This window comes from Urtica dioica, chromosome 9 (genome assembly GCF_054948205.1).
Source record: "Urtica dioica subsp. dioica isolate 48M chromosome 9, U.dioica_male_clone48M_v1_H2, whole genome shotgun sequence".
Taxonomy (NCBI): domain Eukaryota; kingdom Viridiplantae; phylum Streptophyta; class Magnoliopsida; order Rosales; family Urticaceae; genus Urtica; species Urtica dioica.
Window position 1 is genome coordinate 25,455,991 of NC_142764.1, and position 14,130 is coordinate 25,470,120.

At 38.2% G+C, this 14,130-nt stretch overlaps 2 protein-coding genes across 2 annotated transcripts; both read right to left on the reverse strand.

Annotated features, from left to right (window-relative positions):
• Positions 1–1,659: 1,659 nt before the first annotated feature.
• LOC149386189 (cysteine-rich receptor-like protein kinase 19) lies at positions 1,660–5,548 on the reverse strand. Its single transcript, XM_089626487.1, has 8 exons — positions 3,785–5,548; positions 3,522–3,638; positions 3,299–3,423; positions 2,991–3,201; positions 2,648–2,885; positions 2,396–2,549; positions 1,994–2,306; positions 1,660–1,825 (listed from the first exon to the last, which is right to left on the reverse strand). The coding sequence occupies exons 1-8, from the start codon at positions 5,340–5,342 to the stop codon at positions 1,818–1,820; spliced, it is 2,724 nt and encodes a 907-aa protein (XP_089482613.1). The 5' UTR covers positions 5,343–5,548; the 3' UTR covers positions 1,660–1,817.
• Positions 5,549–6,211: 663 nt separating this feature from the next.
• Positions 6,212–10,335, reverse strand: LOC149386190 (uncharacterized). Its single transcript, XM_089626488.1, has 3 exons — positions 9,556–10,335; positions 9,132–9,351; positions 6,212–6,282 (listed from the first exon to the last, which is right to left on the reverse strand). Exons 1-3 carry the CDS (start codon positions 10,333–10,335, stop codon positions 6,212–6,214), a joined length of 1,071 nt encoding a protein of 356 aa, XP_089482614.1.
• Positions 10,336–14,130: the final 3,795 nt, after the last annotated feature.

Sequence of the window (14,130 nt, forward strand, 5' to 3'; positions counted from 1 at the left end):
TCAAATAATTAATCTATCTTTGGATCGATCAATTATTCACAAGTAAAACTTAACTATTGTTACATGCTTATCATTACAAATATGTATATGTAATTTGGTCAGTCACTAATCTTCCTTTGTACCGACTAGTATCCGCATAAATTAACACATACACAACATCCAAAATTCTTCATAAATAATCTACACAAGAGAAGTCACTTTGGTGATATTTTTGTTTCAATTATTTATTAGGAATAATGAACAAAATTTATATATAATTACCATTAATTTGAAGTACCAAAACATGAATATGTGTATATAAGTTTATGCAAATTTTAATAAATTTGACATATATATGCATTAATATAGCTATATACAGAATTTTAGTTACCATGTATATTAACTATATGAATACCTTATGGGTCATATACGGATCAGTAACTATATGCACTAGATTACAATATATAAAACTTCCAATACATATACAACAAAACCATAATGTCATGTACACGCCGAAAAGGAAAATAATTAAAGATGCAAGAAGTCACATAAACACAATTGCAATCCACTCACTGATCCCTATATTCCATAACTCCTTTATCACAAAACTGATACGTCAAAGAAAGGGCAACAGAGAAAGAATAACGAGAGGTATAATTGACACTATGTGATCCTTTCATGCCAGTTCTATATGGAAATGGAACAATACTCTTCCACGTGATTATCTCAGTTTTTGTTTTCCGATTTAAATACCGTAATGCATTGTTTACAAAAGCTTATTATTTATTTTTAATTCTTCCGCAGTTTGATTGACAAATGAAATTCATTATGTTATAAGAAACATAGTTACCCCATTTAATTAAAGATGCAAGAAGTCACATAAACACAATTGCAATCCACTCACTGATCCCTATATTCCATAACTCCTTTATCACAAAACTGATACTTTATATGCGATAATCACCAAATTTGCGTGCACTTATTTCCAAATAACGGAATCGCAAAACATAGAAATATGCAAAATCATAACCGACTTTGATACTCTATCAACGCGAATGAAGTAAAATCGCAATACAGTATGTTCAACACCGAAATATGGCAACGACTAAAGATTCTAAAAATACTTTTTATTATCTGTAGCACATCGATCGTTACCGATGATAACAAACAAATTCTCAAGAATTGGATTAGATTGCTCTGATACCAATTGTTAGGATTTTCAATCACTAATTTAATATTAATTCAATTCAAGAGAACCAAAACTAAAGATCTTAATAGCGGAAGCGTACCTGAATCCATGGATTAAAAATATAAAAGAGTGGTGGTTTTTCAATTGCAGTTTGCCTAAGAGTCTGGGGTATTCTTGTTGATGGGGATACAAGAAAAATTGAACGTACTACAATCAGGGACCTACCATGTTATTAGTAATTGCCTAATAACTATCAGACAGTTACTAATAACTATTGTTTATTTCTAATTTGGTCCATCATCAAATTAGATTAGCATTTATGATAGCCACATAATAATTTCATGACAAATATGTCCTTAAGTCACAAATTTTTATTCTAAATTAGATCACATCAATTTTGACTTAATTAATAATGACCCAACACATTTATTTAATAACATTAGTAGTCCCTAAAATTTTCTAACAGTCAATATACCGAAGGAAATCCCTCTTGAACAAAGCTTTTTCCTTTTACATATGCTACCCAAGTAAGACTCATTCGAATCCAACACCAAGTTAATATGATAAACACCACACATATATACATGTATGGCTGTTTTTGGAACACCGTTTGATAATCCGGGGAATCTTGTTTTGAAATTCTAGAAGACTAGGCACCTGCAAAGAAAGAATAAGAAAAATCACTTGAATTATAAAAACAACTGGACAAAATATACAAAGTTAATAGGTTAAAGAAAATGAAATGGTATGCACAACCAGAATCAGCAATGAATTTAAATAAAATAATCAGGAAAAAAAAACTGCGATGTTTGTGACGGTACTAACAGGGGTGAATTTCAGTAATTGTAGCCTCATTTACTGAGGCTTGAGTAGAGTCGGTCTGAGATTGATTTTGAAGTGGAATGTTAGCGCTGCTTCCCATGAAGAATCCAGGCTTTGCAGGTACAGCGAGAGTGTCGTGGGACCCGCGGCGGAGCATGTGAACCACCAAATCCATGGTGGGTCGGTCTGATATATTTTTTTGGACGCACAAAAGCCCTATGTGTATGCATTTCATTATCTCATCTGTTCCAGACCCGATCGGCATTTGCGGATCGATTAGAGTTGACGCAGTCCCATCGCTCCAATACTTCCATGCCTGAAAAATTCAAGCTATCTATATATATTATGTACAGGAAAACTTTGATGGTTAAATAGCTTCTATTTGGATTTCATAGCTACACCCACATAGGTCGGGAGATGGCCATGATCTTCATCTTCATGTCGGAAATCTCCGTTCTTTTGCCCGTTTATTATCTCCAGGAGTAGTACTCCGAAGCTAAATACGTCGGACTTGACAGAGAAGTGCCCTTGAATTACGTATTCCGGTGCCATGTATCCGCTAAATTGAGATCAAGGAACAAAAAATTAATATTCGATAAAAAAAAAAAAAAAAAAAAAAAAAAAACTTTGTTCGGAATAGATGAGAATTGTGCTTACTAGGTCCCTGCAGCTTTCTTTGTCTGCCCCTGAGTTTCATCCAAAGCAAACAATCTCGCCATTCCGAAATCCGAGATCTTGGGGTTCATTTCATCATCCAACAGTACGTTCCCAGCTTTCAAATCGCAGTGGACGATCTTGAGACGAGAGTCTTCGTGAATGTAAAGAAGCCCACGAGCGATGCCTTTGATGATTTTATAGCGGCGATCCCAATCCAAGAGCGCGCGTTTTGTTGGATCTGCATATTCCAGTTCATACAGATTCAGAGCAGGTTTATTTGAGTCAGGTTCAGTCTTAACAAATAAAGAAAAAGTCAAAAGTAAAAGATGGCGTTGAGACGTACTATATATGTATTTATCGAGACTTGAATTCAGAACATATTCATAAATTAGAAGTGTTTCCTTTTCATGCAAGCAGAAACCAAGAAGTCTGACTAGATTCCGGTGTTGCAGCTTAGCAACCAACGTCACTTCATTCTTGAACTCCTTGTCGCCTTGGTCGGACGTTTTCGAAAGCCTTTTCACAGCAATAAGTTGGCCGTTGGATAGCTTACCCTGAAAACGTACGAAAATTAGCTGTAGTGAACACCTCAAAACAATGACTGCAGTTTTTTTTTTTTTTTAGTTTACTATACAATGGCTTCATTCATACCCGGTAAACATCACCAAATCCACCGCGTCCAAGCTTGTTTTCTTCAGAAAAATCCTCTGTAGCAACTTGTATTGTGCCCAAATCGTAGTGCAAAGACTCTGCCCCCGTTATTTCGTCGTATTGGCCTTGTAAACCAGATAAGAAATATGTTACAAAAATGGAATGTCAACCAGTTTCAGGTTTAAATGAGACACCAAAAACCGTTAGTTTTTCCTCGGCTTACTTTGGAACTTGACATGAGTTCTCCTCCTTATGATAATGAGCATGCAAAGCAGCACGGCCACACTGACTGAAACAGCAACTCCAATAATAATATTCCTTGTGGTGTCGTCTATTTTATCTGATAAGAAATAATTGGATCTCCTAATTGTTATCATACAACTGATTTTTTATCTTATATGTCTTATTTCAATGTTAATTAGTACTTGACTTGTCCTTCAAAATGTTGGCTATTATGATCAATGACTAGCTTCTGACATTACACACCTGGCGGTGGGGGCGGCGGGGAACTAGGCGGCCCTTCGAATGGAAACGATATATCCGTCAGATCAGTGGTTTGTCCGAAGAACTTCCCAACCTCGTACCTCAAAACGCAGCTTGGTTTGAGAAGCTTCGCGCCTTGAACTCCTTCGCAACACTGTTGCATCTCCGTAACAGAATCCAGAAGACACTCACTGCATTTCTGTTTGTCGAGATCGGGAGTGCACTGGGCGAATGCGTATATCCCATCGTACCCATCCACATCAGCCCGTCCCGAATCGTATTTCCTCCGTGAATCGTCCGAAGCGGCCGCCGCGGTCAGTTTAGCTAGCAGAGGGTCGAGCGCGGCCTTGAAAGACTCCGGTTGGATCACTTTGTTCGGGTTCCGTTCATATTTTCTCGGCTCGCCTTGCATCGCCGAGAATATCGACTCGTTCGAGAACCGAACCATGCAGCGCTCGTCCCACGCGATTGCCTTTTTCCTGTTCATGCAGTACTGATTGGCGTCGGAGATGAGTGTCTGGCCGGAATTGTGAACACATCCCTGGCAAATCTCGGGCGAGAGATCTCCTCTGCACATCGCGATGACGCTGACTCTGTCTGCATCGTCCACCGAGGAGACATTGTAGAACCCGTAAGGGTTTAGATTCTTTCTCGAGGTGATCGATGATAGTATATCTCCGAGGTTTCTGGCGTAGACGCTGTTTGAGTTGGTCTCCTCTGGGAGGCCGTAGCAACCCCAACAGAAGTCGGGGTTCTGTGAGCAAGATGTCAACTGAGGCGTCGTGGATTCCATGTTTTTTTCAAAAGGGGCTCCGGTCCTGAATCTGAGAGTACAGCTGGGCTTGAGAACTCGTCCTCCTTCTTTTCCTTCCTGAATTTTTGAGGCGGAGTCGTTCAAGCAGGCACTGCAATCTGTCTGGCTCAAGTCGGGAGTACACTGGAGTAAAGCGTGCACGGGCTTGCCGTTCGGCAATGCCGTGCTATTGAAGGCGAACTTGGTGGCACTCGACGCGGCTTTCTCGACCAGATCATTGAGTAGAGGCATCACAACCTCCTTGACCGTTGAGCCATCAGTAACAGTTTCCGGGCTCGCCAAGATCCGTCGTGGCTCGTCTAATTTGATGGAGAAAATAGGCTGGCTTGAGTATCGAATCATGCAAAGCAGGCCCCACATGATCGCCTCCTTTCTCTTCGGGCACCACTGCAACACCTTTCGACTCGTCTCGTTTAGACAAGTCGCGCAAAGGGAGGCATTATTGACGTCTCCTCTGCAGAGCCCGATCGCGTTGACTTCATCCGGAGGTTGACCGGAGGAAGCGTTGCGGAAAAAGTCAATGTCGTTCTGACCGGATTTAATGATTGTGGAGAATAAGAGGGTGTTGAGGTTTTTCTCGTAGACGCTGCCGGCGGTGAAGTCTCCGATGGAAGAACAGTTCCAGCAGAAATCTGCGGTGTCCGTGCAGTCTTGGGCAACACATTTGGGAATAAATAAAGCGAGCGTGAGCGTGATCAAAATTGGGACGAGTAACACAGCTCGGACATTTCTGATGGAGGAACTCATTGTGGTTTTGTTTTTTTTCTTAAAAAGTTTGTTTTTTTTTTTTTTTTTTTTTTGGCTGCATTGTTTAAAAACCTGAAGTTATTTGGGATTATATATAGCTGCCTTATATAAATATTTTTATCAAATAATTGGCTGCGTAGTCATCTTAAACACTTGCAATTTTTTTTAGCCAACCTTTCATTAATTTCCTGTAAATAGCCATATTGCTTACGTGGCAGCTTATTAATTAAATTAGGTTTACATTTTTGCCCTTATTTAATTCGCAGATTTTTTTAATTAGGCAATTTTTTTTTTCAAATAATGAAACCGAATAGGTAAGTTTTCAAATTTGAAATTTGAAATTTCCTGCAGATTTTGAAAGTTAATAGCCCATTATTATTATGCATTTGGAAGTTTTCAGCGTTGACTTTAAGTAATTAGTATCTATTTTCGTGGCAATTCATTATAGATAAAATCTGTAAATATATTCTTCATTTATTAATATTATTTTGTCTTCCATATATTCATAATTTCCAGAATTTTCGTGCCCAAAATATTTCCAGAATTTTTTTCAGTTTATTTACACGAATATACTGTAAATATGTTTTGTATTTACAGTGAATATACTGTAAATATGCTTTGTATTTACAATGAATATACTGTAAATATGCTTCGTATTTACACGAATATACTGTAAATATGTTTTCTATTTACACGAACATACTATTTATGTGAGCAACAACAAAAAAAAACAAAACTGTTCTTCGCAGAGTCTATGATTCCGATCGGGACCTTTGGATGCAGATCGCAGAGAGGAGGACGAAGTGAGAGGCGCCGGAGTTTTTAATGGGTCAACTTATAAGTTGAAAGTGTCTCCTGGGTCTCTTGTGTTATAATCTTCTGACTTCTGAGTTTCCTGTCTTTCCGAGAAGATGCGTTTGTAGACTACTATCAGCACTGACTAATTTGAACAAGACAGAAGAGTTATCTTTAAAGCTTATCTTTCGTGTATCTGTGTTCGCATGTTGACGTGGTCACATGGCTTTAGATTTCGAAGACTTATGTCACTGTCACTGTGGTCCTACTCATAATCAAGGCGCTCTATCATAGTAGATGAATCATCTAAAGTCTAAACAGATTGTATATATCGTGCACGTTTAATTCTCCAGCCATGTTACTTTCCTTTAAGTTCTACTTTTCCTTTATTCTAAGAGAAATTGTCTCATTTGTCACCAATTTCATAACATTTTCCCACTTTCCACCAAAAGACTAATTTTTCCCAAAATACCACCGAGATGTCAACAATCATCTATGTCAACAATGTTGACATCCCAGTGAAGGGCAAAAATAGATGTCAACATTGTTGACATAGATGGTGGCATTTTGGGAAAAATTAGTCTTTTGGTGGAAAATGGGAAAATGTTAGAGAAATTGCCCCATTTGCCACTAATTTTATAATTTTTTCCCACTTTCCACCAAAAGACTAATTTTTCCCAAAATGTCACCATCTATGTCAACAATGTTGACATCTATTTTTGCGCTTCACTATGAGATGTCAACATTGTTGACATAGATGTCAACAATGTTGACATCTCGGTGACATTTTGGGAAAAATTAGTCTTTTGGTGGAAAGTGGAAAAAAAATTATAAAATTGGTGACAAATATGGCAATTTCTCAAAATGTTATGAAATTGGTGACAGATTAGACAATTTCTCATCTTTTTTAGAAAATATAATATAAAAACTCAGAAATAACTCGATATTGAAATATCTTTTCTTTTCATTCACTAGATTTTTCGCGTTAGGTGGATATCAATAAGTCTATTAATAAAGTCGCAAGAGCGCATATTAATTCAACTATTTGTAGCTTTCGTAAAAATTAAAACAACTACCAACAAATTCTTTTTCTTACATATGAAATGAATAACACAGACATTTAAAATAATTGTTTATAACTATGTCAAAACATTAATATCAATGAACGAAAAAATACACTACGAATAAAGAGTACAAACATGTATAAATTTATTTATAATTGTTAGTAGTGGTTTATTGGCATGAAATGACATTCTTCCTAACTCTGTTCGAGTCGTTGATGTCCAACAAGTCCTTTGGAAAGAACCTTTGTCTCTATGCGTCTCTCTTCGCCTATGTCGTGTGTGTGTGTGTGAGTGAGTGGAAAAAAAATCAAAACGCCTATTAAATGAAATCCCAAAAAATAAGTGCCAAGGGTTTTTTTTGTTTAAATTCACAAGGTTATATAAGATGATGGATTTGTTTTTTACTATTTTATTGAAAATCATGAAACAAGGGTCATTTTGCAATCCTAAAAAAGTTTGAAGTGTATTTTTCTAACTAAATTTACATTAAATCTCCCTTTTTTTCCTTACTAATTTCTCCTTTGGATTCTAATTGAACAAAATCCTTGAACAAAAATAAGCAGACACAGTGAATTTCAGGACCTTAATTCTCAAACATTTTTGTTCGACCTTGTACAAATCAAAGACTATAGTGAGCACGACAAAGTCTGATGTAAAGCAAACAGCCACAGTATCCAAACCTTTTTGTTTCGATATTAATCTGAAGTGATTCTTTTTTCTTCTTTTTTATTCATTTTTTGGGTACGGTCGCCGCCGAAGATTTTTGTTGACCATATCTATTGTATTTGAGTTTTAATTCGATTAATCAATTCAATTTCTATGAATAAGTTACTTTTGTACGAATTTTAATTGACACGGGATATTAATTTTTACACTGATTATATAAATCTGATATTTCTTTACAAACTGCTTTGTAAAATCATAATTTTTTTTGTAAGTTGTAATAATTGTTAACAACATAAATCGTATTAAAAAAGTCCTATCATAATTATTGGAATTGATCATAAAATCCTAAAACGACAATAAATTTAATAGGGTCAATTAGAAAAATATCCAACTTAAACATTTGACATTTCTAAATACCCAACATTTGATAAATCTTAGGTAAATAGTCATTTTCATGTATTTACAGACGTAAATCTTAGATAAATAGCCACCTCCATATATTAGGCCAAATCATTATTTACGGTTATTTATCTAAGATTTATCAAGCGTTAGCTATTTAGCAATGTCAAATGTTTAAATTGGCTATTTTTTTAATTTTCAGTAAATTTAACTATGGAAAAACTAAACCAATGAAAACGGAATAATGAAACAAAATATAATTAAACAGAGATACTGAACACACATAAATGAAAAAAAAAATACATGGATTAAAACCTCGGAACAGAATCCTAGTTGAAATTGCAAACTAACCAAGTTTTAAAATGTTTAGAAAATAGCCAAAAATTATGATGTGGTATTATGCTTGTTTTTCTTATTATGACTTAACCCTTTATAAATACTCGATTATCAAAATCTTGCTTTTATTTTAAGGAGGATAATCGAATACTATGTTTTGATTTGAAAAATCAATTCTCTTTCCACGTGTATAGTAACAGATTGTATAATTAAATAAAGAACAGATAATTAGGTAACTAAGCCACTTAGACTTTACGATTTGTTGTTTAGCCAATTTTTAGTAAATTTTAGATAAATAACTATATACATGACGTGACATCATGTGGACTTTTTGTTTTTCTGCGATTATGAAATGGATTCTGAAATGTTTATGCATTTGACTTTGAAATTTTAATATGAGATATTACGGTTATTTATTTCAAATCAATAATTAACGTATACTCTCTCTCTCTCTCTCTCTCTCTCTCTCTCTCTCTCTCTCTCTCTCTCGTAGATCTACATTTTTCTTGCTCACAGAACTCTGACTCACACCCAGAGTGGAACCACGGAGTGGCCGGAGCAATCTCGGCGGCGGCGTTCGGATCAGTGCAGATGTTGAGTATATATGCTTCATCAGAGGGCTCGTCCGGGTCATCGAGAATGAGTCTCTCTAGAGAGTCTTCACTACGTTCGGAGACGTCATCAAAATCGAAGGTCCGTTTGATGCAAGAGATCGGATTTGATCCGGTCGAAAGCCCCGATTGATACATCTAACGTTTGACTATTGTTGAAATTATATAATGTTTTTTTTCTTCTTTTCGCTGTCTTTTCTTTGTTTAGTTCTCGATTCAATTGTCATTGCAATTCGGCAAAGTGAGGGTAAAAGGGAGAAAAAAAAATTATCTCTTCTGACGAGGTCTTATTTGTGACTTTTTTTCGAAAAATAAATATAGTTGAAATAATGGTATGTTCACCTCGGAGAACACAGCGACGAGGAGTTCATCATCGCCCTCCACGACATTGGCCTCCTTCTTCTTCTTTGGCTTCCTACAATCGGTAGCGCGGTGACCTTCTTTGTCACAGTTGAAGAATTTGCCAACGAATCTTGGTTGATGCTTCTTCTTCTTGAACGTCCCCCCCTTTGGCCCAAGCTTGTGGGCGGGTTTCTTTCCCCTCGAGCTCTCGCCATGTTCAACGACGTTGGCCTTCTCGGAGTGGGTCGTGAACCTCTTGTCGGAGCCACGGTTGTCTTCTTCAATTCGGAGACGAACAACCAAGTCTTCAAAACTCATCTCATTTCGCTTGTGCTTGAGATAGTTCTTGAAGTCCTTCCACCCCGCAGGTAGTTTCTCGATGGCAGAGGCAACTTGGAATGACTCGCTAATGGTCATCCCCTCGGCATGAATCTCGTGAATGATAAGTTGCAGCTCTTGGACTTGACTCACCACGGTCTTCGAATCCACCATTTGAAAATCAAGGAAACGGCCCACGATATACTTCTTAGATCCCGCGTCTTCGGTTTTGTATTTCTGATCCAATGATTCCCAAAGCTCTTTGGAGGAGAGTTTGGAGCTATACACATTGTACAGCGAGTCGTTGAGACAATTCATCACGAAATTCCGACACAGGTAGTCAGAATCCTTCCATGTGCTAAACGCCATTAGCACATCACAATCGGTTTCGTCCTCGCGAGAAGTCGGTGGATCTTCGGTCAGGAACCGTGCAAGACCGAGCGTTGTCAAGTAGAACAACATCTTTTGTTGCCAACGTTTGAAGTTCGACCCCGTGAACTTCTCGGGCTTCTCGGCCGGTATGACGGCGGGCACGCATGCCAGGAACCGCTCGAACCGTTCATGGCCATCGAAGCCATTGGTTGGACAAGACCCGCAGGTCCGTTCCCGGCCGTAGCCGCCATCGAGTCTTGACCCAAGGTCACAGGAATTTGACCAAACATCATGGTAGTCGGGGTGTTCACCAGGGAGGGATTCTCGGTGAGGCTCTCATCTCCACTCACATTCGTCATGTCGTTTGCGTCAGGAAGTTGGCAAGGAAAAGGTCGAGGCTCGTTTGACGGTTTCCTTAAAGCTTTTTATCGTCCTCCCACAGGTGCTGGATTTCGTGAGCGAAAGCCTCCCAAGATACAACGACTACTAAGACGAGCAATGCACCACAAGACTCGGCTTCGGTGAACTAGAACCCGAGCGTCAGAAGCTATCACCGGGCTACAAAAGACAAAAACAATTTCAAAGAGAGGGAGAGATGAGTGTTGTTGTGTGTGTTCGAATGAGAACTCGGGCCTTGCTTTTATAGGCACAATTTCTGAACAGATTTGAACAAGAAAACGTTCCAGAATAATGGCACTTGAAGGCACTTAATGCTCCAGAATAAAGGCACTTGAATACTCGTCAGTTATGAACGTGAGCAGCCTTGGAAGCTCGCTCAAACGTCTCCATTACTCCAGAATAAAGGCACTTAATGCAACCGTAACCTTTATTCCCAAATAAATTAATTCCCAACATAACACAGAAGTTATTTATGAAATTAAAACAAATTGTAAGTGAATTTTGCAATAAAAAGATAAGGATTGGCCCAAGGAGCCCCAAGCCCGAGCCCGAGACCGAGACATTCTCGAAACCCAAAACCCGAAACCTGAAACCCGAAACCCGAGCTCGAGCCCGAGCCCGAGCCCGGCCCGGCTCGGCTCGGCGGCGGCGCGCGTGTGTGTGTGCGCGCGAGGGGTTAAGAGATAACTCACCCACACTCTCCTCTCTTGCACCTGCTTGACCACTAAAGAAAGAAGATAATATATATACACCATACAACACACTTACCCAACCCATGTGGGACTCTTGCAATTCACTTCATTTACACATAACAAATGTGTTCTTTTAAGCATACTTTGAGCATCAATTTTTCATTCATTATAGTAATGATTTTGCAAATAAATAATCAATCTTATACCCGTCGCAACGAGGAATAAGAATAAGCAAGAATTAACAAATTCCCATGAGTGGACCCCACTCAAATATTAGCCAAAAATCATCTATACACTTGTAAATAATTCTCTTTATTTACAATCCTTCCAACAATCCCCCACATGAATGAAATTGTGAGACAACAATTATAAAGACACGACACGACTCAAGGTGGTGATAGATTCTACGGTTAATACCAGTATAGGATAGGTAGGTAGAGCCTTTGAACCTTCCCTCGGAAAGATATGCCATCTTTACTGACTACTCAGTAGACACGATGTCCTTGAACTGTTAGTCGTTTTGTATAAACGATAAACATATCCCCCACTGATATCTCCCTGACACAGGTTCAGTTCTCATGGTTATGTTCATTTTGGCCCTGAACATTCGCCTGGTTCTGCAAGAGTTTTTAAAGAATTAAGCCCAATTAATTCTCTTTCGAAGCGGCCCCACTTCTCTCTCACATTGGTGATTCTTTTATCAAGAGTAATCCCGCATTTCTCATTCGGAATCTCAACAATCCGATTTCACGGAATCATAAAAGCTCTAAGTTTAACCTCGTACGGGAGTCACTGTTTTAATAGGAATAGGATCAGGGGTTAACCCCACATTGACCTTACTTAGCCATTGACAGTTAGATTTTCCCTTTGAATCAAGATCTTGGGATCTCCAGTCATCATGGTTGGGTTTCCTTTGCCTTGGCTTTATTTGCCATGGGCTTTAGTCTCATTCCTTTAGATGTCTTCTCTACTAGGCCCCTATTTAACCATTTAGTTAGCGGATCCGCAATGTTCTCTTTGGACCTAACATAGTCAATACTTATGACTCCAGGCGAGAGAAGTTGTCTAACGGTATTATGTCGTCGATGGATATGTCTAGACTTACCATTATACATCACACTATGTGCTCTACCAATAGCAGATTGGTTATCACAATATACACATATTGCAGGCACGGGTCTAGTCCAATCAGGAATATCTTCTATGAAGTTCCTAAGCCATTCAGCTTCTTCGCCACATTTATCCAACGCAACAAACTCAGATTCCATCGTGGATCTAGTTATCACAGTTTGTTTGGAGGATTTCCAAGATATAGCCGCACCTCCCAGAGTGAATACATATCCACTAATGTCTTTAGAATCTTGAATATCAGATATCCAACTCAGATCAGTGTAACCTTCAATGACCTCAGGATATCTTGTATAGTGTAGACCGTAATCACGAGTGAATCTTAGATACCTCAGTACTCTCACAATTGCTTTCCAGTGTTCAACACTTGGATTACTCGTATATCGAGCTAGTCTACAAACGGTGTAGGCCAAATCAGGTCTCGTACAACTCATCAAGTACATGAGACTGCCTATCACTCTCGCATATTCAATTTGGGAGATGCATTCACCTTTATTCTTAGGCAAGTGTTGACTAATGTCAATAGGAGTTCTAGAAACTCCAGAATCGTTCTTTCCAAACTTGTCTAGAATTTTATCAACATGGTGTGATTGATCTAGGAAAATTCCATTAACCGTACGAGTAATCTTGATCCCTAAAATTACATCAGCAAGTCCTAAATCTTTCATATCGAATCTTGAGTTCAAGATATCTTTCGTGGACTGAACCATGCGATTATTGCTACCCACAATCAGCATGTCATCAACATATAAACATAAAATCACATAACCATGATCAGTGACTTTAATATACACGCATTTATCACACTCATTGATTTTAAATCCATTTGACATCATCACAGTGTCAAATTTCTCATGCCATTGCTTTTGGGCTTGTTTAAGACCATAAAGCGACTTGACCAATTTACCACTTTCCTTTCTTGTCCACGAGCAAAACAACCCTCGGGTTGAGTCATATAAATCTCTTCTTCGAGATCTCCATTAAGGAAAGCAGTTTTTACATCCATTTGATGAATTTCTAAATTTCGTAATGCAGCAAATGCAATTATCAATCTTATGGATGTTATTCTCGTCACAGGAGAATATGTATCAAAGTAGTCCAACCCTTCTTGTTGTCTATACCCTTTGATTACAATTCTGAACAGATTTGTACAAGAAAACGTTCCAGAATTAGCAAATAAATTAATTCCCAACATAACACAGAAGTTATTTATGGAATTAAAACAAATCGTAAGTGAATTTTGCAATAAAAAGATAAGGATTGGCCCAAGGAACCCAAGCCCGAGACCGAGACATTTCCGAAACCCGAGCCCGAGCCCGGCGCGGCGCGGCTCGGCTCGGCGGCAGCGCGCGTGTGTGTGCACGCGAGGGGTTAAGAGATAACTCACCCACACTCTCATCTCTTGCACTTGCTTGACCACTAAAGAAAGATGATAGTATATAAACACCACACAACACACTTACCAAACTCATGTGGGATTCTTGCAATTCACCTCATTTACACATAACAAATGTGTTCTTTTAAGCATACTTTGAACATCAATTTCTCATTCATTATACTAATGATTTTTGCAAATAAATAATCAATCTTATACTCGTCGCAACGAGGAATAAGAATACGCAAGAATTAACAAATTCCGATGAGTGAACCCCACTCAAATATTAAC